The 26,908-nt window shown below is 37.2% G+C and overlaps 1 protein-coding gene and 2 long non-coding RNA genes across 7 annotated transcripts in view; 1 reads left to right on the top strand and 2 right to left on the bottom strand.

Annotated features, from left to right (window-relative positions):
* Positions 1 to 26,908, top strand: part of adamts9 (ADAM metallopeptidase with thrombospondin type 1 motif, 9) — a 60,584-nt gene that overhangs the window by 16,319 nt on the left and 17,357 nt on the right. For all 5 annotated transcript variants that reach the window (XR_015939617.1, XM_088636245.1, XM_088636244.1 and 2 more), the window contains exons 19-30: positions 27 to 153; positions 721 to 931; positions 1,043 to 1,207; positions 1,409 to 1,570; positions 2,227 to 2,346; positions 4,362 to 4,466; positions 4,673 to 4,840; positions 7,226 to 7,507; positions 11,381 to 11,542; positions 12,194 to 12,370; positions 19,942 to 20,109; positions 25,189 to 25,365. Coding sequence is in view for 4 of the 5 variants with exons in the window: in XM_088636245.1 (XP_088492371.1) it covers positions 27 to 153; positions 721 to 931; positions 1,043 to 1,207; positions 1,409 to 1,570; positions 2,227 to 2,346; positions 4,362 to 4,466; positions 4,673 to 4,840; positions 7,226 to 7,507; positions 11,381 to 11,542; positions 12,194 to 12,370; positions 19,942 to 20,109; positions 25,189 to 25,365 (2,024 nt within the window). In the remaining variant the exon portion in view is untranslated. The remainder of the gene's footprint in view (positions 1 to 26; positions 154 to 720; positions 932 to 1,042; positions 1,208 to 1,408; positions 1,571 to 2,226; positions 2,347 to 4,361; positions 4,467 to 4,672; positions 4,841 to 7,225; positions 7,508 to 11,380; positions 11,543 to 12,193; positions 12,371 to 19,941; positions 20,110 to 25,188; positions 25,366 to 26,908) is intronic.
* Positions 6,570 to 10,501, bottom strand: LOC148661853 (uncharacterized). Its single transcript, XR_015939621.1, has 2 exons — positions 10,270 to 10,501; positions 6,570 to 7,497 (listed from the first exon to the last, which is right to left on the bottom strand). It is a non-coding gene; the product is annotated as an uncharacterized LOC148661853 (long non-coding RNA).
* LOC148661852 (uncharacterized) lies at positions 14,976 to 25,311 on the bottom strand. Its single transcript, XR_015939620.1, has 3 exons — positions 25,172 to 25,311; positions 23,849 to 23,913; positions 14,976 to 21,776 (listed from the first exon to the last, which is right to left on the bottom strand). It is a non-coding gene; the product is annotated as an uncharacterized LOC148661852 (long non-coding RNA).

The following is a 26,908-nucleotide window of genomic DNA, read 5'->3' as shown; positions in this document are numbered from 1 at the left end:
TGCTCTGAATTGTTTTTGTTGAGCAGGTGAGCGCATGAGAAAGGTTCTCTGCAGCAGAGAGTCTGACCGGGTGGTCGTCTCTGATCAGAGATGTCACGGGTCTCCACTGCCCCCGGTGATAACTGAGCCATGCAATATGGAATGTGACCTCAGGTGAGTCTGTATCAGGGGTGTACTGTACACCTTGCTATCCATTTTTAATGTACCCAAAAGAGAGTGTGACTTACAGAGAAGATGTCTAATTGAAATTTATAGACATATTTCCAAAATGCAGAGCAACTGCAGTAATTCCTTTTTTTTATATTTAAAAAACATAAAAATTGGATTTTTAGTTTTGATGATATTTAAATTAAACATATTCTGTACATATTTATTATTTCTTGAAGATGGCAAAGTTAGGCCTCCAGTTCTATAGATCTCAGGAAAACTGTGAAAACAAGGATTGAGAGTTTAAATGAAAAAAGAAACTATCATTTTTGTTGCAAGGTACTTTAGAAGACATTCGCTGTGTGCCTTATGTTGTACTTTTGTTGTTGGTGGCAGAGAAGTTGATCAGCTCCTGGGAAACAAAAACAAGAATCAAAGCCATAGTTTTTCAAAAGCTAGGAGCTAGTCTTTGACAAGTGTCAAGGTTTCCAAAAAAGCATTGTTAACATGCATAGGATAGATGTGCACGTTGTCTGTAACATAATAGAACCATCAATTTACATCTTGAAATAGGTGGCACATTGCGAGGAAAAGTGAATGCACAGCTCAGTGTGGGATAGGCTATCGCACACTAGAAATTTACTGTGCAAAGCACATCCGCACAGCAGTGAAAATGGAGAAAGTGGATGACCGATACTGTGACAGTCAAGAAAAGCCTAATAACAAAGAGGAGTGCCGCGGAGACTGTAACCCTGGAGGCTGGGAATATTCCCCTTGGACAGAAGTAAGGATTTTTTCCTCCACGTTTCCAATCACTTTTTTGATTTTAACATTTTTTTAATCTGAAATAATGGTGAGGCACTGAAAGAGCATTTTGTTCCCATTTTTTGTCAAGTGCTCCAAAAGCTGTGGAGGTGGCACGAGACGCCGAGCAGCAAAGTGCGGCAAATCTACAGAGGCTGGTCACGACGAGAGCAGGTGCAGTCAGTGGGAGAAGCTCACTGTCCAGCCATGCAATGAATTTCTGTGCCCACAGTGGAAAACTGGAGAGTGGTCAGAAGTAAGTGAAGCCAGAGGGATTCTGTGCATTGTGTGTGGTGTTCTGCCGCTAGGCCAGGGGCTACTTTGAAATCTGCAGTGTGTACTGTTTTCAGTTCTGAACTTCCACTTTTCTTCCCCCATTGAGAATTGTAGATTTCTTGTTTGTTTTTCTTAATTTTACCCTTTCCAAATAATACAGTTTTTTTTCCTGCATTTCCAGTGCCTAGTGACATGTGGTAAAGGATACAAGCATCGTCAGACATGGTGTCAGTTTGGAGAAGACAGACTAGATGACAGATTTTGTGATTCGTCGAAGCCAGAGTCAGTACAAGCATGTCAACAGCAGGAGTGTGCTTCATGGCAAGTTGGACCATGGGGACAGGTTAGAATTTAATAATGTTCCTCCTTTTTTCCTAAAGCAGTGGGCTTCTTGGGAGTGAGCTGAGAACTTCATTTTCAGGAACATCTGTAAGCCCAGGGCTATTTTTTTTGTTGAATGATGTAAGAGAAAGTCAGCTTGATGTGCGTGTACAGTATATTCTAAGTTATGATTCCGCATGCCTTTGTATTTTTATCTCTAAACCATGCATGTGCCTTAGAAATTGCTCAAGGGCTGAAAAGGAAAATTATGGTTACAAATTAAAGTAAACCTTCTGTGTTAAATGCAGTGAGTGTGTGCAAGTTTCCAGTAAGTACAAAAGTGTGACAGAGATTATGTATTCACATAACATGGAGTAGGCAATCATGTTAAATGTATATTTGAAGGCATTAAATGAACCATGTGCAATTTCAGCTGAACCACTGCCACAGAGGATTGACCTCATTTCACTCAAGCTAGTGAAGCAGAAGAAAAGAAGTGTGTACTCACTCCTTAGCAGGGAGAAAAATTACTAGAAATTCTTAGCTAGTCTATTTTTGACTTCTATCTTTTAATCTTTGCATGGGTCTGTCGAAATGCGGGTTTTTAAATGATATTATCAGCTTTATGGTCCCTGTGGCAGCTTTGATACAATTTTAAAATACTTTCCCTGATTGCAGTGCACCACCACATGTGGTCCAGGTTATCAAATGAGGGCAGTTAAATGCGTGGTTGGCTCTTATGGTTCTGTGATGGACGACTCTGAATGTAATGCAGCTACCAGGCCCACTGATTCTCAGGTGAGCTCTTTTGAACCATTACTTTCTGTGCATCCTTTCTCTGTTCTGTTTGAACCTTATGGTAATTTTGATGTCTCGGTGAAATGATTTTTAACTAATCATTGTATAGTGGTGTTTTTAAAAACCAAAGATCAAATGTTTTAACCTTGTTTTCACTGAAGGAAAAAAGGAAAACAATGGGAATGTTTTGTTGAAACGTTCTGACCTAATCCTGTTTTCATTGTTTCTTCAACGAACTTTTCCGGGAGTTTTGTTACTGTTTCGTTGTTAAAACGGTCACATTTGTTTTATTATGTGACTTTTGTGTTTGAGTTTATATGAAGATGCAAGTTCACAATACTATTAGTTCTTTTATCCAAAATTATTTTTATACCCGGATGTGAAAGAGTTATGCAGGCGTTGTTATAATCAAAGAATATGGTGTTAAATGTTATCAATCCTCCTGGAACTAAAAAGACACTGGGTATACTGGTTCTACCTTTCTTTCCATCCCAACTCTTAAGGACTTAGTAAACTCACTTTTTAATGTAATCAGAAGGTGCAAATGGTATTTGTGGACCAGTAGGTGGTGCTCTTTCCTTTGGATCAGAATTTCCATAAAAACACTGTGTGAAATGTGATGAATTAAATGTATATGATTCTCAAATCTCTTTACCCTTTTAGTAGCTTTAAGTTACCTGTTAACCCAGCTCTTCTGGTGCAGTAGTGTGAATCATTATGTTTTTGTCTGACTGGAAAGATGACCGTAAAAAAAAGAAGGATTTCTACGGCAGTGGGCAGACATAATTCTTTTTTCCCACAGGGTAGAAATAAAAAAAAAGGTTTTTACCAGAAACAAAATCCAAGGGCTTTTTTAATTGTTGTACTTTGATCACAGTTGTTTGATCAGGCGAGTGTGAGTGCGTCTGTTGTTTAGCTGTGGTAGGAGGGAAACGGTGCAGAGAAAGCCATGAGAAGAATTTTAAGAGGAGTGTCTGGGGTCTGTAGCCCACCATGGCATATGGAGGAGGCAACAGTGCAGATCAGGGGTGTCTGTCAGCTTAAGGCATGTTCAGGAATTTGTATCAGTAGAAGGCAACAAGATTGCAGACATACACGGGGGATTCTAAAGAAATTCAATAAGACTTTAAATATCATAAAGTTTATCTAAATACACACCTGAATTTTTCCTTGAGCTTGATTGTTTGTGCCTGAATGACATTTTCTTCTCTTTTGTCCAAATATTTGCTTAAAAGTACAAGATTAAAAAAACAAACAAAAATTGCCTGAATAGTTACTGTTATATACAGAGATTAGGTTGTCTTGGAATACTGGAAGTCAATATAAACACCTTAAAAGAAAAAAGAGCACTGGGGTAATTATAGAAAAATGGGAAGCACTGAAACATATTTATGAATATTAAAGCATCAGTTTAGTAAAGAAAAGGGAAAAGGTTTTTTCCCCATAATGACTTTAGTAATGGAGGTAGAAGAGCAGAGTAACGAAAGTCAAGCAATGAACTACTTGAGGCCCTGCTTTCTGACCTTGAACAATTCACTTCACCTCTGTGATCCCAGCAGCTCATCTGTGAAACTGGGTACAAGCAAGGCTTTCTACTTAAGGGCTCTCCTGGTTAAATGATTAGGCTCAATAATAATGGGCCTTATTTTGCAAAAGCAGTTCAGTATGATTGTGCATTAAATTATTCAAATGTTAAAGTCTATTTAGAGTTTGTAAAATTTGTTTAAGAGCTTATTCTGAAACTTTAAGCCATGTTATTCATATATACCTTCTTGTGTAAATAACACTGTGATCTCTGTGGCCAATCAAAAGATGCAATTGCATATATTGTGGGAAAGCACACTCTGGATTGTGGAATGGAATGGCAAAAACGATCAATCTTGCTGAGTTCACACAGAGGAGCTGTGTAACATTACCAGTGTGCAGACTGCGCTGTATCATGTTATCTCACTTACTCCTGTGCATGTTGACCCTTGCTTCAGTGCTTTAAGAAAGTTATCCTTGTTTTTTTGTAGGATTGTGAAGTAACACCCTGTCCTGTTGTGCGTCCCGTTGTTCCAGAAACCAAAGTGCCTACTCATGGTCACAGAACCCAGTGGCGGTTTGGATCCTGGACTCAGGTAAAGAATCGTTTGGGCAGATAGACTAAGTCAGAGTTTTTCACCCACCTTCCAGCTACAAATTACAAACCCAGTTCCTCATGGAAGGTTTCCATTGCATCATTCCATAATCAGTAGCTGATCTCAGGTTTTTCTTTTCATTGTAGGAACTAAAATACATTTTGCTTGCACACACAATCTAATTGTAATTCTGCCTCTTTCCACAGTGCAGTGTGACATGTGGGAAGGGTACCAGGATGCGCTATGTCAGCTGCAGGGACTACCAGGGTGGGGTAGCTGAGGAGTCGGCCTGTGCTCACCTGCTCAAACCCCCTGCCAGAGAGACCTGCTCCGTCGTGTCTTGTGGGCAATGGAAAGTACTGGAATGGACCTCGGTAAGGGACAATAAACCTTGTTGTGAAAATACTGGTGTAAAATGTCTGTAAATCAGTTAGAATTATGTCAGTTAGTACCAGGGTAATTGTTTGACATTCACAAAAGTACAGACATTTGCACAGTAGGACCTTTCCTTGGGGTAGATAAAACTCTCCTTTACAATTAATGGATGAGGAGTTGGGCGGCACAGTGCTGCCTTGCAGCTCTGGGACCCTGGGTTCAATTCCAGACTTGGGGTGCTACTCGCTTGATGTTCCTACTATCTCCCCATGTTCAAGTGGGTTTCCACCCACAGTCCAAAAGCATACTGGTAGCATACTGGTAGGTGAATTGATTTCTGAGAAAATTGGACCTGGTGTGAGTGAGTGTGTATTTGTGTCTGTGTGCACTGTAATGGATTGGCGTCCCATCCAGGGGGGACCTTGCCTTGTACGCGTTGCTTGCTGGGATAGGCTCCGGCAACACCCCCCATCCCCCACCATTAACCCCCCCCCCCCCCCGGCCTCCTCTTCCCTAAAATTGGAAGGAGTGGTTAGAAAATGGATGAATGGGTTACTCAAGGGTGTCTACATTCAAGGTACTCCATTTTTTCTGGTGCAGGAGGTATTATTTATTTGAATGTCAATGTAATGCCTTGTCACTTGTTAGTTCAATTTAACTTGTTAACTAAGTTTGGAGAATTTTGCCAGTTGTGATCTATGTTTTGAGTCCTTTAACACATGTGAATTTCACATTATTTAAATGTTAATTTTCAATAATTTCAGCAAATTTAAATGTTTTTTTTTCTTATAAGGAGTTTTTCCATTGAATGTCCAGTTTTCTTTGCCATGCTTCATTTTAATTTCAACAGTTACAACTTACATAGAAGTTGCTGTTAGAGTTGTGGAGCTCCTGAAAATAGGGGAACGTTAAGGAGCAAGCTTTGTTTACACATGTTTTTAATCAGATTTAGAAATCTAGAGAAAATCAGATTCTGTGGTCACAGATTGAAGCAATCTGCTGCAGGGTCTGTGGGGAAGACTTTCATTCTTATTCCTGTTTTATTTCACTCAAAATCTAATGCAGGTTTCAGTAAAGCAGGAAGCCATTTATTTAGAGGCAACAGACTGGCAGAGACAGGAGTTTCAGCATTTCATTCTTGATTAAAATTAAGTACATGCACTTAGCGTGGAAAGTAATACAGACATAAATGCCATTTACATGGAGAAACTAACAAAACCTTTAGCAAATTTTAAAGTGAAGGCACAAACAGGTCGAATTCTGAGCAAATGTTGGTATAGCTGGTATACAGTAGGTATAGAAATTTACAGTTAGCTCACAAATTATTTCATATGAAGGAACACAGCTTGTTTTGAATTATCAACTATGCACATGCAAGATGCAAGGGGAATAAAACCGTCATTGAGCCTGTAAAGTCATCTCCAGCCTGTCATTAGCCACTAAACAGAGAACCAGGCCAAGAACAAAACCAAGATGAGATGCAAATGCCATGTGCTACATACTTCCGTAGGCAGCAGGGAGAGCCTCACTCTCTAGCTAGAATCGCCTCATGATCCTAGTCTGTTGGCCATTAATTTGAAAGTTGTAGTTAACAGCTTTTGGCTCGGTTTCATCCAGCTGAGCTCTTCTTACTCTGCCGTCAGAGACACCGTCTGCCAGACCAAATCACAGATAAGTGTTAATTTCACATCTGTTGAGATTTAAAAAATATTATACTTCAAATTCCCCTGTTTGGCAAGTTATTTAATTTAATGAACATTTACTGAATAGTACAGTTATTCAGTTAATATTAAACTGTAATACAGTTAGTAATGTTTGTTACATTGCACGTGTGTGTACACTATTGGCCTTGAAGAGGAGTGTTTGTTGCATATTTTGGAACAGATAGTGAAATGCTTTGCCTTGACATTACTGGCTCTGGCTGTGTGAAGCCATTCAAGTTGAATGCAGAGTAATCTGTACTTTTTATTTTGAATTATCAGAAGTGTGTTTGCATTTGTTATTTAAAAGATGTTGTCTTGTATTTATGCATTTGCTGTCTGTATTGTACAGCAAACTGATGTTGGTGGTGGTTAAGTAGAATTCTAAAACTCAGGGCTGCAGAACCAGTATAAGCTGACCCCACGAGCACTCAGATGGCTCTGTAGCTGTACTTGACTTTCATAATCAAGTTACTTTCAGTGCAATCTGAGTTCTTTCTTCAGAGACGGAGACTCCAGGTGCACAGTAAGACTCTGTAAGATCTGTGTCCAAAGCATTGACCTTGTTGTTTTCTTGCAACAAGATTTTATTTTAAATATAATCATCTCTGGGGTTTTTATTGAGCCGCAGTCCTCTAATGTTTTTGAATATTTTTTCAGTCTGTTCTTTGTGTATTCTTCTAGTGCTCTGTGACTTGTGGTCAAGGGAAGGCGACGAGACAAGTAGTTTGCGTGAACTTCAGTGATCAGGTTGTGGACGTGAGTGAGTGTGATCCAGACGACCGTCCAGCTGTGGAGCAGGACTGTGCCATGCCCCAGTGTCCTACGCGCTCCAGTGACCAAGGGAAATTTCCCACCAATCCAGACTCCCGCATTAAGGCTTCATCACCAGGGAATTCTATTCGCAATGCTGGTCGAATGCATATCCACGGATCTCACCAGTGGAGAACAGGACCCTGGGGAGCAGTAAGTCACCGTTGATTAATAACTACAGGAACAGCACAGGGAGGTTTGGAGCAGTGCTTAGGGTCTGGAACTGTAGCCAGAGTCATTGGTTCAATCCCTGCTGTTATATCCTTGAGTAAAATAGTTTACCCTGATTACTAAGTCAGCACAGCTGTTATGGATAAATACAATCATTGGTCAAATCATGTACTCTCAGTTCACTGAAGGCTATGGAAACTGAGGTCTGGCCTTGTGTTGAGAGGCTTGTAAAGGATTGAGCATAACCACTATTAATGAGATTTTGAGTGTCATTTTACATTTGATTTTGCACAATTGTCAGATGCAAGAAACTTAAAACTCCCAACATGAATTATACATACCCAAAGTAAAAAAGAAAAATACAACTAAACCAAGAGGGAAAACTAAATTATGCATTAAATGTAATATTGAAAAGATGGGTCTTTTAAGTGCGTTTCAAAAATATTGAGTCACCTAGTCTGTCTCAACCTAATTGATTGAGGCAGTGAGGTTCACAAATGTAGTGTTGCACACTGGTAGAGTAAGTCAGAGTAAGATAAAGAGCTGGTCTATTCTCCTGCTGTAAATCTTCAAAATAAACAGTACCTAATGAGTCAGATTACAATCCACTCTAATTTTCCTTTAGAGCCAGTCTGTATCTTGTTACAGTTGCTGCCTCAATATCTTAATACCAGACAAAGTTGTAAAGTGCTGAAATGTGAGTTTCATCAGCTTAAAGGTGAAACCAAAAGCAAATGATGATGGCAAAGAGGCAGCATGTAAATACTAAATTAAGATCCCATCACAGAACCCAGTGGAACTCCTGAGCGAGACGTGGTCAAATAAACCAGGCAAGATTTACCAAGTGCATCCTGGTAGCCAAATGGGAGCCCAACTATTGATTTCTACATAATTGTTCATGCAATCCAGCAGGAAGCCATAACTGACACTATCCAAACCTTATAGTTAAGCATACATTGAAATATATCTTGATGTAAGAATTTGGCATAAATATTAGTTTATTCCTTCAAATCAATACAGTTTTGAATACAGTAGTCCCTAAAATAAGATACGTTTTTTTCTTTTTTTACACAATAATAAAAAAAAGGCTGATGGGAACAGTAACTGACAGAGGTTCTTGCTCACAGTAGTACCTGGTTTGAATTAGATTTTCTGTTTCTATGTCGTCTGACCAACTTCCTTCTCTTCCTCTGCTGCAGTCTGCTCTCCTGCTGTAATGCATTTACTAACTGTACTTCATACTACATGAGAGCCTTTGAACAAAAAGAAGGGGTTTTGAGTTCTAGCCTCAGCCTTACCCTCTCATTACCGTATACTTTGCAGCAGTTGCTCCATCGCAATTACTCTTTGCTTCTGTATCTATCAACATGCACGTAACAGGCCCCCCGCTGATTGGAGCTCTAAGACTAATCTTTTGTACTTTTGAGATTCCTCAAATGCACATCTAAATTGATGATTCCTTGTTATTCCGCCTTCCCATACGGACTTCTTCAAAGGCTTCGCAAAGATTGGTCAATAAACCTCAACCCTTTCTGTTCTCTTTCTGAATGCTTTCTGTTAATATTTTTACTATGCAGATGAGCATCCACTTTATCCTCCTTTTTCTCATCTTATATACTGCAGACACAAGGCAAATGGGTCCCTGATCACATCTCATTTCTCATCATTCAGCACATTTTACTTCCCCATGGTCCAGCATTTTTAACAATCAAAAATACAAGCTATTGGCTCTCCAGTCTTATTTTTCTGTCTGTTTTAAGTAAGAGGTGCTTTAAAAGTCACTTCTAAAATGGGCTTCTTTTTGTCCAAAGCTGAAAAACACGTATGCCATAGAGGGTTGACACATGGACAGTGGAGTGCTTCTTTTTCTAATTAAAGCTTAAGTTGTTTTTCACTTTCATTTTTAGTATAACAAAGCAGAATCACAATACCAAGAGCTTTTGATTAAATCCATATATTTTTAATGGAGGGTTGGCACAGTGGCATAGCAGTTAGAACTTCTGCTTCACAGCTCTTTGGTCCTGGATTCAATTAAAACTCTGGGTCCTTCATTTTCCTCTCACCTTTCAAAGACATGGTTTAATTGACTTTTCTGATTTTTTTTTCTCTTTCATCTTGTGATGGACTGGTGTCCCATTCATGGGAGAGCAGTCATGTGCTCTCATTCCAAACTTTTATACCTTCAGGGAAGGCCCTGGGTTGCCGTTACCCTTTCCAGAGTGAGATGCTTCAAGATAATGGGTGGATAGATTTTGAATATAAACATCGAAGAACATGTGAACACAAATGCATTGTTTTTGGCACACTGTCAAAATGAAAACATTTCAGGTGCTGTTTAAGTTAAGTTGTCAGGTCTGACACCCCCGAGGAATAATACAATTCTGGTAGTGGTGATGCATATGCCTGATCAGCCTATGGGTAGACTGCTGTGGGAAGTTCTCCCTCATCCTGTGCAGTTGCAACCAGTTGGTCAACCATGGCCAATCACAGCTGTCTCCTCTTGATGGCACTGATGAGTTGGTCCCACAGAAGTTCTGGTAGTCATTAAAAAAAGCTTAATCCCTGTTCTGTGTGTTCTTATATTGTTCTGTAAGGAAATCTGTGAGCAAAAGGACTTTGTTCCTGTATCACTGAGCTGTAAGGTTACTATCAGCCTGGACTAAAGTATTCTTGTATTGAAAAGATCCTGTCTTGCTAGCTAAACAAACACAGCAGCAATAATAACATTCACCACATATTCCCACCTTGACAAATGCCGTGGTATTCATTTGTGAGTAACAGAATCTCAGATGTACACTGGCCTGAAGAATATGGTTTGTTTCTCTGCAGTCACCATTTTTACTCCCATAGACCTCTGAGCATATGGCTCCTTCTCATGCAAAGGGGGAATCCTACAGTCCTTCCTCTCATGAGTGGATTATTTCTTGTTGGATTTTATCGAGCCACCGCAGTCTGAAGACAATTACAGAGATTGGTCAGCCAAAAGTGATATTCCTGAACAGTATGGGTACCTTTTCCCTTCTGTGATGTGGGTTGTCCTTCACAGAACCAGCCTGCTGGTTGTTGAAGCAGATTGTCTCACTCTCCTGTCACAGACAGGCTGCCTTCAGTCATGCAGATAGCATCCAGCTGATGTTCTTTGCTCATGTGGGACACAATCGTACCTTTCACTGTTCTTGCAGTGATTAAAATCATGTCTTTTTCAATGGAAATGTTTTAATTGCAATACATCACACCGAGCACACATTTAATCCTATATCATTTAAGTATTTTCTTATCCCTAGGAGTAATAAGACTAAACAATAAAAAGACTTATCTGCACAAATTCTAACATATGAATAGCATTACATGTGTCCCCTTTGACCTATTGATGTCTGTCATAGACTGTTGGGTTTTTCTATATATGAAGATCTTTGGGAAAACTTCAAGGTGTTATCATTCGGCTTAATTCTCCATATATATTATGTTTTCTTTTTTGCTGCACACATGCATTTGTTGGGAAACTTTAATGTTATAATAATTTAGGTGTTTAGTTTTAAAGTCATGTTCCTTCTAATAGGAAAATATTAAGTTGGTTTACTTTCCTTGAGAGACCTCTCACTTTAGGATTGTTTGATTTCAGTGTATTCAGTACATGCTATCTGTGCCTGCTTTGCTCTGTCCATACTGTTACAGTAAGCTCCCCATAATGTTGCTACATTTCATCTGTGAATGTCTGATTCTCCTTAATTTTCAAACACTCGATGTTCAATTCTTTCAATAGTACTAAATGTCTTTAATATTACAGATTTATTACTAATACATTGTAAAAATCATCCATGTGCTGTACTCACCCAATGCCATTTCTTACAACAGTGTTCAAGTACTTGCGCAGGAGGATTCCAGCGCCGTGTTGTTGTCTGTCAGGATGAGAATGGGTACGCAGCTGTGAACTGTGATGGTACAACGAAACCCATAGAGCAGCGATCATGTGAATCTGGCCCCTGTCCACAGTGGGCTTATGGTAACTGGGGAGAGGTAAGGTTTTTGTTTACAACAGGAATTGTATGAGATCTAATCTCTATTAGCATTGATTAGCAGCTACAATGTGTGCTATATAAGAGTGTTATTACATGGAAAGAATGAAAAAGTGGCATTCTGCTGTCTTCAAGCTCATTTTGCTCCCTAGTGGAGGCAAGTCTGTTTTTATAGAATCAGACGCATCAATGTGGAGTAGTGGTTAGGGCTCTGAATTTGAAAGTTGGAGGTTGTGGGTTAAAATCCCAAGTGGGTCACTGTGGTACTCTTGAACTTGACATCTTCCCATGTTGTCAATGTCAGTGGAAAATTATTTTCATTTGTCTTACCTTGTAAATAAAGATTCTTTGTCAGACTTCTATAATTATGTAAATTAATGTATAGAAATTGATGGTGGGTGCCTAATTTACTTGTTTTGCTAATGTCCTTCCTACAGTTATTTGTGCAATGATTTATTGCAGAAATTACATTATAACATGTTAGCCCAATAATATGAGCCACGTGTTTTCTTAAATGCTGTAACTACTGCATCCTTGCTTTCAGGCTTTATCATGCACTGTGCTTTGTCCTTAAAGAGGCAGGATGAGGTTGGATTTGTGCTGCGTGAAGGGCAGAGATTGTATTCAAAAGTGTGTGTGCTCCTCTGTCTAGTGTACCAAGACCTGTGGTGGGGGAATAAAGACCAGGCTTGTGGTGTGTCAGCGGCCCAATGGCGAACGTTTCAATGACCTGAGCTGTGAGATTCTGGACAAACCACCAGATCGGGAGCAGTGCAATACTCAAGCCTGTCCCTCCGACCCACACTGGAACACCAACCCTTGGAGTTTGGTACGGTCATGAATATTTGTGCTTTTATAGGATTTATTGTATGGAGTTTACACTCTCCACAACCTTGAGAAAATACTAATCTTGCAGAGAAGTTTATTCATAAAGCTAGACTATCCATTTCCTCTCCAGGGATACAGTTCACAGTTAAACCTTTAAGCGTGCAGCAGCATTCATCATATTAAGTTGTACATTTAGAATAATAATGCTGTGTAGTATGCAAAGCACACTGATAACATACCAGGAGACCTGTGGTTAAGCTTCAGCTTCAAGAATAAGCTACAACGTATATATATATATTTAAGTGACCCCTATGCATAAATTCCCTGTTGTTTGTGTTAATGTTCTTCTATAATTAAGAATCAGTATTAATTTTCTTGATCAAAAGAAATCAAAGAAAAATAATATTTTTTTAATAATTTATTAAGCATTTTCTTAACGTGTGTATATACAGTACTTTACAATATGAAGACCAATGCAGTTCACCTGCAACAAAATTATATCAGTGTGCTTGTACCTGATTATTGTGTACACGTAATATTCTATTTTATATTTGTTTGTATATCAGGATTATGGGTTTTTTTTATCACAGCAAACAAGTTAAAAATTCTTACTTTGAAATGTCGGAACCTTTATCATTTCTACTGATTAATTTGTTTACTGAACTTGAAACCGACACAACTCAATATTTCTTTGGTATATTTCAAGTGAGGAAGCAATCGCTTCCCTTCTGTTAGAAAAATGTGAGCCGGCTACATTCAGAAGAGATATATTTTTTTCAGCTTTTCCAGAGATGTTTATATCCATCTAATATGTACTAATATGTGTACTGGAACACCTTGATAACTTAAATTTGAATTTCATTGTCTGAGGACTTATCTTAGCATTGCATTTTAGTGCTGACTGGAGTATGAACTGGTTTTTGTCTTTATCTTTTCACTTTGGCACTGTAAAGTAATGATGTTATGCTGCAAGTGTCTTTATCAGGTCATCTTGCGTGGAGTAGGAGTAGAAGATTAATAACATTGGCATATCCATTATATGCTAAAGCACTTTATGCAGAAGGTGTTGTATATGAATAGCATTTTAGATTTTCTGTTTTCGTTTGTAAATAACTTCTGTGAGTGTAACCAAAGCAACTCTATCCATGTGAAAATGTTCATTGCTATACCTCACCAAACAAAAAACATTAATTAGCCATTAATTTATATCATCTTAATGGTGCTTCTTCACAACAAGGGAGAAATCACAAATTGAAGACTTGCAATTTTAAGGTTATGTCGGTGCTATTTTATGTGACCTTTTTTACTATTTAAAATTCATGCGCTCCTGCGTTTGAAAGCCTTACCTGCTGTATAGATTTGCTGTTTCTGCTGTTTATCTTAAATGTTTAGTTTCCTTTCAGAGTGGCATAAATGTTAAATTTAAAGGCAGTTCAGACAAGATTTGTCATGAAATTAAGATTTTAAAATATATTGTGAAGGTTTTCTCATGAAGTTTTTTTCTTCTCAGTAAAATGTTTTAGCTTTACAAGAAAATTCCTTGCAAAGTTCCAACACCTGCAATGAAAAGAATTACAAGGGACACATTTTATTTCTGATAACACATTCCTAAGCCAGACTTTTACGTCTACCTCATTATCAAATAGCATTGCCCTTCTTTCTTTCTAACGGGCACGAGACTGGTTAAGATGATTAGCTGACTCTCTGGAGTAACTAACCAATCACTTGGAATGTTACACTTAATTCTAATTTAATTATTGTCTTTACAGCATTTTAAGATAATTTAAATCAAATTGCAGTATTAGCTTAATTGTTTCAGTCTTGTGAACTTTTTGTATATTTATGTAATTATGTGTATTTATTTTTTACTTCAGTACAATGCCTCTAATGTTAATATTTACATTTTTATATAAATATTGCTTAATTACAATTGTTTAATGCCAAAAAGGTAACAATTAAAGAAAATTAGAAATGTTATCTAAAAGTTTCTTTGTTTTTTATTGTTAAAGAAAGTGCCATGCACCTGCCTTTATACATTGCCTTTATACATTGGTGTAGAATGATAATCCAGTTTCTTTTCATTTTGGTTACTTAATTCTATGTATTTTTTTCTTGAGGAGAATAGAGTATTTCCTAAAATAGTGTTGATTCAAAGTTAACACCTTTAAGAAGAGAATTGTTGCTCTCCATTTTGTTTCACCTTAAAAGCTGATAGTGGATTGTTTGTAATTAATCTGAAGGCTAGGCGAAGACACTACAGACAGTACATTTGAAGGTCTTCTTCCTGAGCATGTAAAATGTTTCCCCTCCTTTTCTCCACAAAATCTGTGGGTGTTGCGAAATGCAGAATAATTTATTTAACACAAACTGTGAACAGTAAATATGAATGGTATTTTTTATTAGTTTGCGTTAATAGTAATAAACACATGTTATAATGTGGTATATCAAGCCTTTTCATCTTTTCTACTATAACTTGTATTTTGATTACTAATTTGCTTTACGTTTAACGCCGTATATCAAAAACTTGCAAAATGTCACACCAACTAACCTATTCCATGTCGCATCTTAAAAGTCTTTGTTGTAAAAAATGAACAGAACTTTCAAACTCTTGTCTGGAAAATGTTTAATAATTTTGTTACTACATGGCTGTTTACCGAGGTTGTGTTGACACTGAGGAGAGGGGCAGCATATATATTTGACTCCACTATTATGAATGTGTGCTTGCTGTTATTGCAGGTTCCCTGTGGTTTTATAATGTTTATGCTGTACACTGACTGTACTGTGCAAGAATTTAGTTCCATTTTTGCCATGCTTTGCCATACCTCAGTACTATACTGAGCCTGTATGCTGCTATAACTGGGCTTTGCTGCAATTTGCTGGTTCGGACTAATGCAGCTATATTTCTACAGTCCCTATGGTGACGTTAGTAGCTCATGGGACAAATTACACACAGACATACGGATATTCTGACATCCCCAAAATTATCTTATAATATTTATATTTAATTAGAAGACACTATTTTAAAAAGTGCTTGATAAACATATTTAAAACTGAATATACTGACAATAACTTCTATGGCTTTGATGCTTGATTATGTTGTTTTTTGAAAAGATCAAGCTTGAGAAATAGGCTTTTATATCTATTTATATTGATATAAATGCTATCTTTACAACCCAGCCTACCTCTTCTATTTTTAATGCAGAAAAGCACACATTTGTTCAGATCAAATATTTATCACATTAACAGGGATATTTTACAGGGATTGTCACAATATCCTGGTGTGTGTGTTTGTATTTCTTAATTTGGGACTGTGTAGGTAATTATTTCAAACTGCAGTGTTCTGAGTTAACTGATTTATGATAACTGTTTATAACAGTAAAATATCAGACTGCACAAACACATGGACTTAATTAATTATTCAGTCATTTGGCTTTTTCCCTGTTTTCTGTAGCAGTTTACTTCAGTCTGTTGAAAACAGGCTTGTCATGGATCTCATTATCATGGGTCATTGTAGGCAAACTGGTGGGCCAGTTGCTCACACCATACTAAACAACTTAGGTAGTTTGCTTGGCAAGCTCATCAGGAATAAATCTGCAGGTTCCCCTGAGACTTGCTTTCCATCTTCAATGAATGATTGTCTAAGCCTTGTTTATCCTGGGTACAAAAGACAGCTGCTCAACAGCCTGTGTTTTTGAATGCTGGATGTCTTAGAAAATAAACATTTTTCAAAAAAACTTTAACAGGGTGTTTTGGGAATAGCAAAGGCTTGAACTTTCTCCCAAACCTTCATTTGAGCTGACTTTTGGTTTTGGTGTTTCAACATCCCTGAGGAGCCCCATCAAGACATATTTAATTAGCTTGGAGGGACTGCATGGAATGGGTCTTTCCACACTCATCTCTTCTTGATTTTGGTTTTAGAATTGCTGTTGTATTCAGGTCAGGTGGATTAAATGAGCACTGAAAGGAAGCAAATCAGAATAACTTTATCAGAATAAAGTGCTACAGTGCAACTAGCAAATTGAATAATTTCTGTGTAAAGTAGGGTTTGACTAAAGTGTATATGAAAATCATTTTAAGTTCTACTTTGAGTTGTTTTAACTACCAAAATTATTTGTACTGATGTGTAAATATTATTTCCAAAGGAAAAATGTAAACTTGGATTTATATTTTGACAATTAAACTGTCCTATACTTCTTTTGTTTGTTCGTTGTTATCTCTTGTGGAAATGGGGAATTCTTGAGAACATTTGAGCCCCATTTTCTGTTTGCTCCTTAAAAAAAATCTTTAATTGTCCTTTTCAGCTGTTTGCTGTAAATGATGATCTGGGTATTGCTATCATTTCACAACAGTTTTCATCATTCATTTAACGTCATATAAACTCCATTTTAAAAAATTTAAGTAGAATGAAATAATCAAGAGATGTTTCGATAAAGGATGAGAGATTTGTAAGATCTGGAGTATCCAAAAATACACTTTTCTCTTTGTTACACTTTTTATTGACTGGGTTTCGCTAACATTAATGAAAAAGAGGACAGAGCATTTGTCTCGACCTACTTTGTACAGGTGCAAGTAAAAAGTACTGATCCCCCCACTCCTCAGGACCAAGATTGCTAAAGCCAAACTGTATCTCAAATTGTATACCCATTTTCCACTAAATACTTTTAGTTTACGTTTTCTCAAAACATTTTTGATTACATTTGTATTATACTCCCTTATTAAACAGCACAGTATTTCAGTAATGATGAATGATTATTTGAGATTCAAATTCGGGGTATTCTATTTGTTATATATGTTCCTAGTATGCTCCCTTTTGTAATTGCCATTGTCAAGTACAGTTTATGAATTGACAATCCACAGTGTTAAAATATGAAGATGTGAGGATTAAATTAAAAACAGCACATAGCTTGCGGTTAATTACCAAGACAGCGACAGGCTGGGTGTACTGTAACTGTAACTTAACAGCTGGGTATGTGACATGCATTTTTACTAGAACACATATCCGGTACTATTGCAATGTGGTTTAATACTTGAAAGCCAGTTTTGCAGGTCTTGCAGTAGATTCTTCATTTGTTCTCATTCTGACTAGGGAAATACATTCTTTAGAAACAATTTTCCAAATGTAATTTCTGTAACAACTCTGTTTTCCTACCTATCTATCCATCCATCATTATTAAGCCACTTATCCCTGGCGAGGGGTCACTGCAAGTTGAAGGCACAGAGCTTGAGTGCGTGCACGTCGTCTTCTCTCTGGACAGGAGGCCAGTCCATCGCAAGGGCACAAGGTCCTGGTGAAAGCGACAATTTAGAGTAGCCAATCAATCCAAGCCAGCCACCTTCGAGGAGGTGGGAAAACACTGCAGAGCCCAGAGAAAACCTGTATGAATACCAGGAGAACACGCAAACTCCACCACATAATCAAACCAAGAAAGTTGGAGCTGAGAGGCCACTGTGCCATGCGCCCACATACATATATATATGCCCATACACATGTATGTTTATATATGTGTATCTTTTCCTGACTGTGCTGATAGCTACATCGTTTTTTTTAGTTATGAAGTCATATAATGTTTTGTAAATAGCATAAATAAATATTCCTAAAATACAGTTTAATATATAAATACAACTTCTTGGTCACATGTTGGTTTGCCACAAAGAAGCTGATTCTTCCAGCTGTGTCTTCAAAAAAAGAGGATTATATAGGTCAAACCTTCAGCCATGTCTTTTAGTATGTAAATCACTAGCAGTGACTGAACTGCCCTTTCATGCTGTTTGTTCCTGCATGTGGAACACATCTGTGTGAAATTGGAAGACTCAAAGGGCTTTAGGATGTTTGAACTGGATATAATGTGTTTCTTAAAAGTCTTTCACACATCAGAATTGTTTTTTTCTTATTTAGACACTGCATGCCTTAGCCTGGTCAGATTTATGGGGTTATGATTATAAGCAAAGCTTCAGAATGTTGAAAAGCGTTTATTTTCTTTATCTGCATAAATCAGGATCTGCTCTAATTAAATTAGTATAGTTCATTTAGAGCTATAAGCACGTTACCTACTGTATATACTCAAGAGAACAGTGACTTGAAAATGGAATTATGTCCAATGAATTCTGTATCAATATTGGAAAAAATGCCATCTTTGAAAAAAAAAAGAATTTTTTGGGAAAATATCTTTATATGTCTTGTTTCTTATTACAAAATAATTGAAAGATACACTATCTCCATCAGACCTTTTCTTAATATTCATATTTCAAAGAAACAGCCTTGTGTTAATTACCTTTGGAATAATTGTTGGAGTTGAATCGGATAAGCTGGCAACAGTGGTACTAAAAACACTGCATAACTCAGTTTTTTTGACAAGCATAATTCAAAAACAACTGCCCTTAACTGTTATAATTGTTAGTGCACAGATGATGTGCTTCTTGTTTGTTGTTTTTAACGTGTCAGGAATGTGTAAGAAAATACTATGATGTGAGTGCAAAGGGTAAAAGGTTACAATTTGTCCTTTTACAATATACCATTTAACGGGTTACGTGAAGTTTCAGTTAGAGAAGTGCACAGTATTCACTGAGGGCACCATACTGGGTAATACACTTGTTCAGCGAGGATCTGTCATGTTGAATCCTTGTCTCGGCTGCAATCCAGCTTGGATTCTCAGATCTTAACTGAAAACTTGACATGCAAAATCAAAGTGGGGCTGTCCAGTGTCTGCTTGTCAGGAGGAGTTAGGCTTTCGAGAGGTTTAGTGAACCTGCTGGAAAAGGGTTGCAGCTGGTTGGCTTACAACAAAGCTTTCAATTACAATACCTGCTGATTTATTCTTAGTGTTGATTCCTTCTGGCAATGCTGTGTGGAGAGAGACTTGTTGAACCATCTAGCCCACAGACATGCAAGACATTGGTAGCTATGATAGTGTATTATTGTTCCTTAAGTCATTAACTTGCATAATTACATTTGTGAAACTATATTGTCTCAGCAAACCACAAAATATTTAATAAACCTCTTTGTACATACTGTACAAAAATATATTTTTTTCAGTTTTCGAACTGAGTTCCACATACCTCTTATATCTCTGTACATACTACTTAGACAACATTTTTACTACATAAAAGATCAACAGTACAGATTCCCAGATCATTTTAATACAAATGCAGAGTATAGTTAGAGAAATCTGTGTGTTGTTGGCCTGAAGAGCTCCTTACTTTAGAATAGTATTGTGTGATTACTGTACAATGGTTTGCTACCTACTATTATTTTGAATTGTATTTTAAAATATCTGTTATTTTACAATTAAATATAATATACTGTTATTTTAACATAAAAATGTTTTTCAAAATAAATACATTTTCCTGCATGCATTATTGATTGCATAGCTTTCAAACTACAATCTGTCATACTGTTGGCACAGTAATTGAGTGGGAAGTAGATGGCAGTTGACTGTATGAATAACTGTTCTCTAGAAGAAAAGTTTTATTTGCCTCAAATGCACACGCATTTGAAATCAAATGAAATCTTAAAAGCAAATGCACACGCTTCATGGAGCCCACTAATAAGACTCTTCAAACCTCTCTTCTCAGTGCTCTGTGTCTTGTGGAAAAGGATACAAATTCCGCAGGGTTACTTGCATAAGCAAGTCTGGGAAGCCCATGCCAGATGAGAGCTGTGAACACCTGGCCAAGCCAAGCAAGCAGAGGAGGTGCAGAGGGGGAAGATGCCCAAAATGGAAAGCAGGAAGCTGGGGACAGGTAACGTCCAACTTTTACTTGTTCTTCCATCCAATCTTGAGCATGCGTTTCCTATAATCTTGCACTACTGCTCAGAAGATTGAGTGATTCCATTAAAAAACACACAATTTTATCATTCTTTAAAATTATTGTGTTCCATGGCTTCTTATGTTGTAGCTTACAGTCATAAAGACATAGCTTTATTGGATTGAAATAAACAGACATGTCTGCACCCGGATGTTTTTGATCTGCACTCTGTATGTCTATATTTTGCTGTTCTGACTGTCTGAGTTAATGCGTTGTGTAACACCATTTTAAGGTTTCTTATTAAATAACCTTTAGACCATTCTAAATGGTTGAATGGCTCTTGGGTGTGTTTGGTGCTTTTTTCTGGTTATACTTAGTTCTATATGACCTCATTATCATTGTGGTGAAACTTCCAACACGTTTGCAACACGTGTATTGTACATACCTTGTCACTGTATATGGTGTTGCCTTCATTGCATTATATTTAAAGCACATTTTTAAAAGTAAGATGATGTGATGCATCTAAAGTAAATGGCATGAAAAAAGAACTTTCTCTTCCTTTTTGTGTGCATGCTAGCGATAGTGTTCTAAAGACTTTATACATGCAAGTCTCAAGACGGACCTGTTTTGTTTTATATAGTGTTCTGTCCCATATGGAACAATTCTGTTTCTTGTCATGTCCAGCAGCTGTAAGACATCTTTCTTCATGCTGTATGTGGTTTATGTTGATGTATTCATAATTGGTGAATGTTAAAGCACTTGGATATCTCAAGTCATCGTCTCTTCTCTTTGCCTTAGAAATCTGTGGTCGAAGCTTACTGGGGTAGCAGGCCTGTTGGTTTCCTTTCTTCGGGGCCTCAATGAGGTTAAATACTGTCAACAGCATGCAGAGCATAGAATAGGAAACATCTGTCATAAGCTCTTTAGTGTGTCCTGCCAGAAAGAATCCACTTACCATGTCAGACCAGACAGTATTCCTTACATGTGACAAACATCTGGACCCAGGTACCTTTCTAGTGTTCTGTCTGGATCCAGACCATCTGTAGGTTATACCTTTGATGGTTATCTTAAGTGAGCTGTTGTGGCTCACGAAAACCTACTCCTGATATGGGGTAGCAGACCGCCAGAAAACATCAGATGTTGAAAATTAAATTTCTAGTGGTGACACTGCAGGGCATGTTTCAGTACTTCAGCTCAGCGGGTTTTTCGGTAATATGTTAGGAAGGCTTGTAGCCTTCCCATTTGGGAAAACTGCTATCTCAAAGTAAGTCTATTTAAAACATCTCATCATCAAATTCATAGCACATTTTTCTGCATTGAGTGATTTGGTTGTGGATGTGCTGTAACAGGGCAGTAACTTGCACTAACAATAAAATTAAAAGGTATTAGAGAGTTTTCTATCATATGTCTAAATGAAAGAAAATATAAAGGCAACATTTTGTAATACACTGAAGGCATTATGCTGTGTTATTTATAAAATGGTGATTCCACTAAAGCAGTGTATTATATCTTATTTATGTTGATTAGAAATCTAATGGAATGCTCCAGAAAACTATTTTAGTTTTTACCATGTGTTGTGCCCAACATGCAGCTGTTTTAGTAGAAAGGGATTTTTCTCTGTGCTTAAACAGCTTTCTTGACTGAAGACATTGTCTTGAGCACTGTAATGAAATAAATCAGAAGAGAGGTGGAAAGTGATTAGTAGTAATTGGTGTGTTGCAAGTTATTGGAGAAACACTGCCAGTTAAACAAATGACTAAGTAAAAATCTTTTGCCAGCCTGCAAGCTGCAAATTGTAAACCTAGTTCATAAGAGCAGCATTTCATTAAAAGAGTCAGTCAAACAGTAACATATATTTAGAATTTAACAGAGTTTGATTAACAGCTGGACCCTAGTTTACTAATCACAAAATCTTGAAAAGCTTGCTTTTGCTGGCATTAAGTTGCCAGTGAAAAATTTGAAAAAAAAAAAAAACTATTGGCTCTTTAAAAGAAATTGGTATCACAATGTCATCATGACTTTTGGTTAAAAGAAATAACATTGCTTTCTTCAAGAGTATTTTCACTTGCATCTTGCACTATCAGTGCTACTTTCATTGTAACTCCTACATTGTTACATCTTGCAAACTGTAACACATGTGGATCTGTTTACTTAAACAATGGACTGTTTTTTGCATTTAGGACTTAATAATGAAATATTAAATGTTGTACTTTCTGCTAATCATTTGAAAAGAAACAGAGTTTGGAATTTAGAGTGCTAACAAAAAAGATCACTTTAACAGATTGATGTGAAGGAGGACTATAATACCTCACTGCTCTTAGTGCCTCCCCCACTGAAACACTGAAATCTTTTAGCCTGAATTACAGATTCATCTGGAAAGGGATTAAAAACATCATTATATTGGAGATACTCAGTAGTGAAATTCTTTTTGCCGTCCTCCTTCTGATACTTAAACTTTTAATATTCTGTAGCATGTCGCACAGGCTTTTCTATGTAATGTAATTTTCTGAAGATGTCATGGAGAAATTGTTGTTGCCGTAGGAATGTGCAGAATTTCTAAAGAGGAAACGTTTTTGTTTTTGATAGACTGAAGCATATCTGTTGATTGCTATTATTTACAGTATCCCAAAAATACCAATGTGGTGTTGTATTATTCACAATGCTGTAAAATGTTACATTTAAAAAAACAAACATTACAGTTACATGTTACTTCTGTAAGTGATTACTGTATACAATTAATAATTATTGAGGGAAAATCATTTTAATTTGTATACAGATTACTTGAAAGTATATAACTTGTAAGTATAATATATCACTTTAACATCTAATACATTGGTTACAAGATTTACATTGCTAACATATTTGCAAGCCTTCAGAAACATTTAACAGAATTCATACTTAATTAGGATGGGTGAGAATATAAATTTGTGTAGTTAAAAAAGTCTACATCCTTTGTTTGCCTATTCTTGATCAACACGTTTATTTGTGCTGTTTGTTTTGAGACTGAGTGATGTTTCCCAGATGTTAGCAGCCCTTATCTAACTTCATTTCACTCTTGTAGTCCTAACAGAGCATTCTGTTGCTCCTACGTGTATCTGGGCTTGTGTGTAGTTTCCTCCTTTAATTGCTCTTTTGATCATTGCAGGCTTTTGACAGAGGGGTGGGCTGACAGTATTTCACGGTGTTCCTCTTTCATTTCACAAATATTAATGATGGAAACACGCCAGCACTGCCTCCCCTACTCATAGTGTCAGAAAAGTAATGAAGTGCTGCGTGGTTTTAATCAACTTGGCTCTTTCTGCCTCACTGTTCACTCAGGTACATGTGGATTTGTGCTAACCCAGTGAAAAGCAAGTGCCATGTGAAAGGTTGTATTTCTTAATAAGTGGATACAGTATTCAGTGGTATGATGATTAAAAGGAATTAAGTGTGCATACATTTCTTTTAAAATGGTATATTTAGTGTAAATATTTATAGTCTATACAAGTATTTGTAGATCTTTATAGCGAATTTATAAGAATTTATAGTGTAAGAAAGTAAAGTGATACATTCCCTCCAGGAATTCTACAGAATTCTCACTTGTATAATAGTAAGAAGCTCATGAAGAGTTTAGGTGTAACCTTCATTCTGGAATCTCTTCGGATGACATCAGAACATCATTAGTAGACATTACAAGAGATAGAACAAATGTAAATAGTCTAAATAATGCTATTAATGTCTAAATAGTGCTTACCGCCATATATTAAGTGTTGAAGACTCTTCATCTGGGTGAAGACATTTCTTACCTCATTGGCAGAGCTGGAAAAACAAAATAGAAAATTAATTTGAAGAAGACACAAATTGCGATCGGAGTACAACAGGTGCTAGTCTGTGATCAGACTGACTTCTGTTTGGATGTTTGCCCTCCAGCACATGGTCTCCCTGTGCCTCCCAGACAATCTGCTCTTTATTAGCCAGGGTGCAGGTGTATGGAAGGCAGAGTTTGTAATGTATATCAAGAGGACATCTTGAAAGAGGTGGAAAACAGGGGAAACCAGCTACCTCAAAGTGACCCCTTCTTAAACACTGAAATGGTCTGCAGTTCTTTTTTCATTTTGATCTACCTGCACCCTTTCTATTCTCTGTCAGAAAAGACGAGACTAGCTTTTCACTGTGGTATTTGTAAATTTATTCGCAAATCAAAGAACTTACTTTCAGTGGTCATTATATTAGTGAGTTTTGTTCAGCATAAGTGTCATTTTAAAACAATGTAGTGAGTTTGGACAAAAGCACTCTGAAGGAGCAGTGCATTAGTCTACAGTGGTTCAATACACTCTCCTTTGTCTTCCAATGTGATGTCTAGTAACATTTTAGTTAAAAACTAGACTTTGTTCTCAAATTAATATATAAATAAAACATTGTCAGCTTATCACACTTATCATGCTTATCACCCAAGTATCTCTTAGTATTACAGATTTTCAGATATTAAAGCAGCTAGTATTGATCACTGTGCACTTTATAAAACAAGTGTTTTAACCATTTAAAGAAAAAAATACTGAAAAAGTATGATTTTTGGACATGATATGTGCTTTATTTATTTGCAATATTTCTAGAATCGATGAATGATAGTTGGATATTTCACAGACTTTGCAATCCCTGCATATGCTGTGCATTTTCATGAACACAGTTAACATAGAAACACAAAGGACATGCAATTTTCAGATTTAGCAAGCTTCTTAGCTTCTTTAAACCAGTCCCAGTACAGTCCGCCTCCTAAAGAATCTGTATTTCTTGGGGAAAGAGACCAATCAAACCATTCTAAATGGTCATCAATAATAACCTCAATGAGCATATTACAAATAACATTCCGAAGAACATTATTATCAATCAGTTCTCCCCCAAAAAATTGGAAACTTTTACAGCTGCGACAGTGTAAATTCATATTCCAAAATCCAAATTCAAATTCTGCGATAGAGTTGGGAATCTGCTGCCCTTGCGACAGGAGATACCCATGAGAAAGATGGTGCAGCGAACCCGCTGTGCCAACCTTCTGCATGGGTGCTCAGTGAAGTCTTACCTTTTCTCCTGGTGCAGTGCTCGGTGTCCTGTGGTAGAGGCGTTCAGCAGCGAGACGTTTTCTGCCAGAATGGGACCCAGAGGAGCTCACGGGAGTCGGAGTGCTCCCTTTCTGCCCAGCCACCGGCCACTCAGCCTTGCGAGGCCGGCGCCTGCCCCTCTGTGTACAGGTGGAGGGAGGGGGAGTGGGAAGACGTAAGTAAGAGAGCTCTGTGTGTGAGACAGATCATGCGCTCCTCAGAAGCACGAAGCCCCTGTGGTTTCCTGACGCACAGCAGGTGTCGTGTTGCTGATTAGGCGAGGTGTGAGCTGAAAAAGCTCGGACCACAGCGCTGATGGCTGCGTTTTGTCAGATAGCCAGGGGAGCTCGAGATTTTGCAGCTCTGTTGAGGGGGGAGGGTGGTCGGCTCGTGATGGAAATCAGATGACAGTTTTTTTTTCTTGCAATCAATTTAACTCTTCATTCATGGTAATGTCAGACTGCAAAGAGGTACTTGATTGACATAAAGTGTTAAATTTCATTTTTATAAATCTGTGCAAAATGGGCATAAACTTTATTCAGGCATGCAGTAATATTGCTCTTTATTTTAGCAAAGGAATTGTTAAGTATTAATCTACGCATAGATATTGAAACATGTCAGAATAAATTTCCGCCTATACAGTTATGTAATTCAGCCATAAATTTTAAGTTGGCATTTGCACTTTTTAATTGAAATATTCAGTTACAAAAATATTTGGATATGCTAAATGACTACAATATAATTCCATTTTTGAAATTTGATTCAGTTGTATTTATATTGCTGTAATGGGCAGGGCTAGAGTGAGCTCAAGTTTTAAAGAAGCTTTACTGCTGAGTACAGCTTCACATTGAAAAATGGTATATTTATAAAACAAAATCCAAAAATTCTTTCACAAAAGGTTTTATTGAAATTGCTTTTGGAGGAAAACTGTGCAGGAAATCCTAAAACTAGGTCACAGAACAGCATGAAATTACAGTACTTATAAAAAAAAGTCTAATTAGTCCAAAAACCCGCTTCGAAATACCATTTCCATGCCCTCATTACTACGTTCAACAGCTGGAGGTAATTATAGAACCCCTTTCTGTTGCTGATGTTAGATGGGTCATGTTGCTTTACTAAAGGTTTGAAAGACTCCTCGCTGCACAGGGTTCTGAAAAATTACAGCATTGACAGACGTGATTCCAAGAAACAGGTTATTGCATTCTTGCCTGTTAATTACTCTTTACTGAGGCAGCAGCAGCTGTGATGCAGTGCAGATATACGCTAGATGTGCTTTGCTTTCTGCAGAAAAAAAAGTCTTAATGTTTCAAAATATTTGCACAACAAACATAATTAATTGTTTGGTTATAATTCTTAGTTATAAGTCGATGCTTGCTAACTGCACTGCACGGATAATTTAAACAGAGATAGGAGAACTTTTTGTTTGGAGTCTTAAAATATATTACAAATCATATGGGGAAAGAACAACAAAGACAAATACCCGATGTTGTGTTGTGAAATAATATCAATTCAAAGTTAACTTGGTCTGCCATTAACAAGATTTAGAGTCCATTTTACATACTGAACTAAACTCCAGTGTAAGTAAATCCCAATTCTTAACACCTCACAAACCCTAGTTGTACAACTTACATTAAACCTGAGGACATTTAAACAATGATAACACATATTGGAATGTCAGAAAAACTGGTGCTTTAAAGTAATACTGAACAGCTTGAGTA

This window comes from Lepisosteus platostomus, chromosome 6 (assembly GCF_059453375.1).
Source record: "Lepisosteus platostomus isolate fLepPlt1 chromosome 6, fLepPlt1.hap1, whole genome shotgun sequence".
Taxonomy (NCBI): Eukaryota; Metazoa; Chordata; class Actinopteri; order Semionotiformes; family Lepisosteidae; genus Lepisosteus; species Lepisosteus platostomus.
Note: the sequence above shows the minus strand (reverse complement) of the source record. Positions and strands in the feature narration are given on the sequence as shown.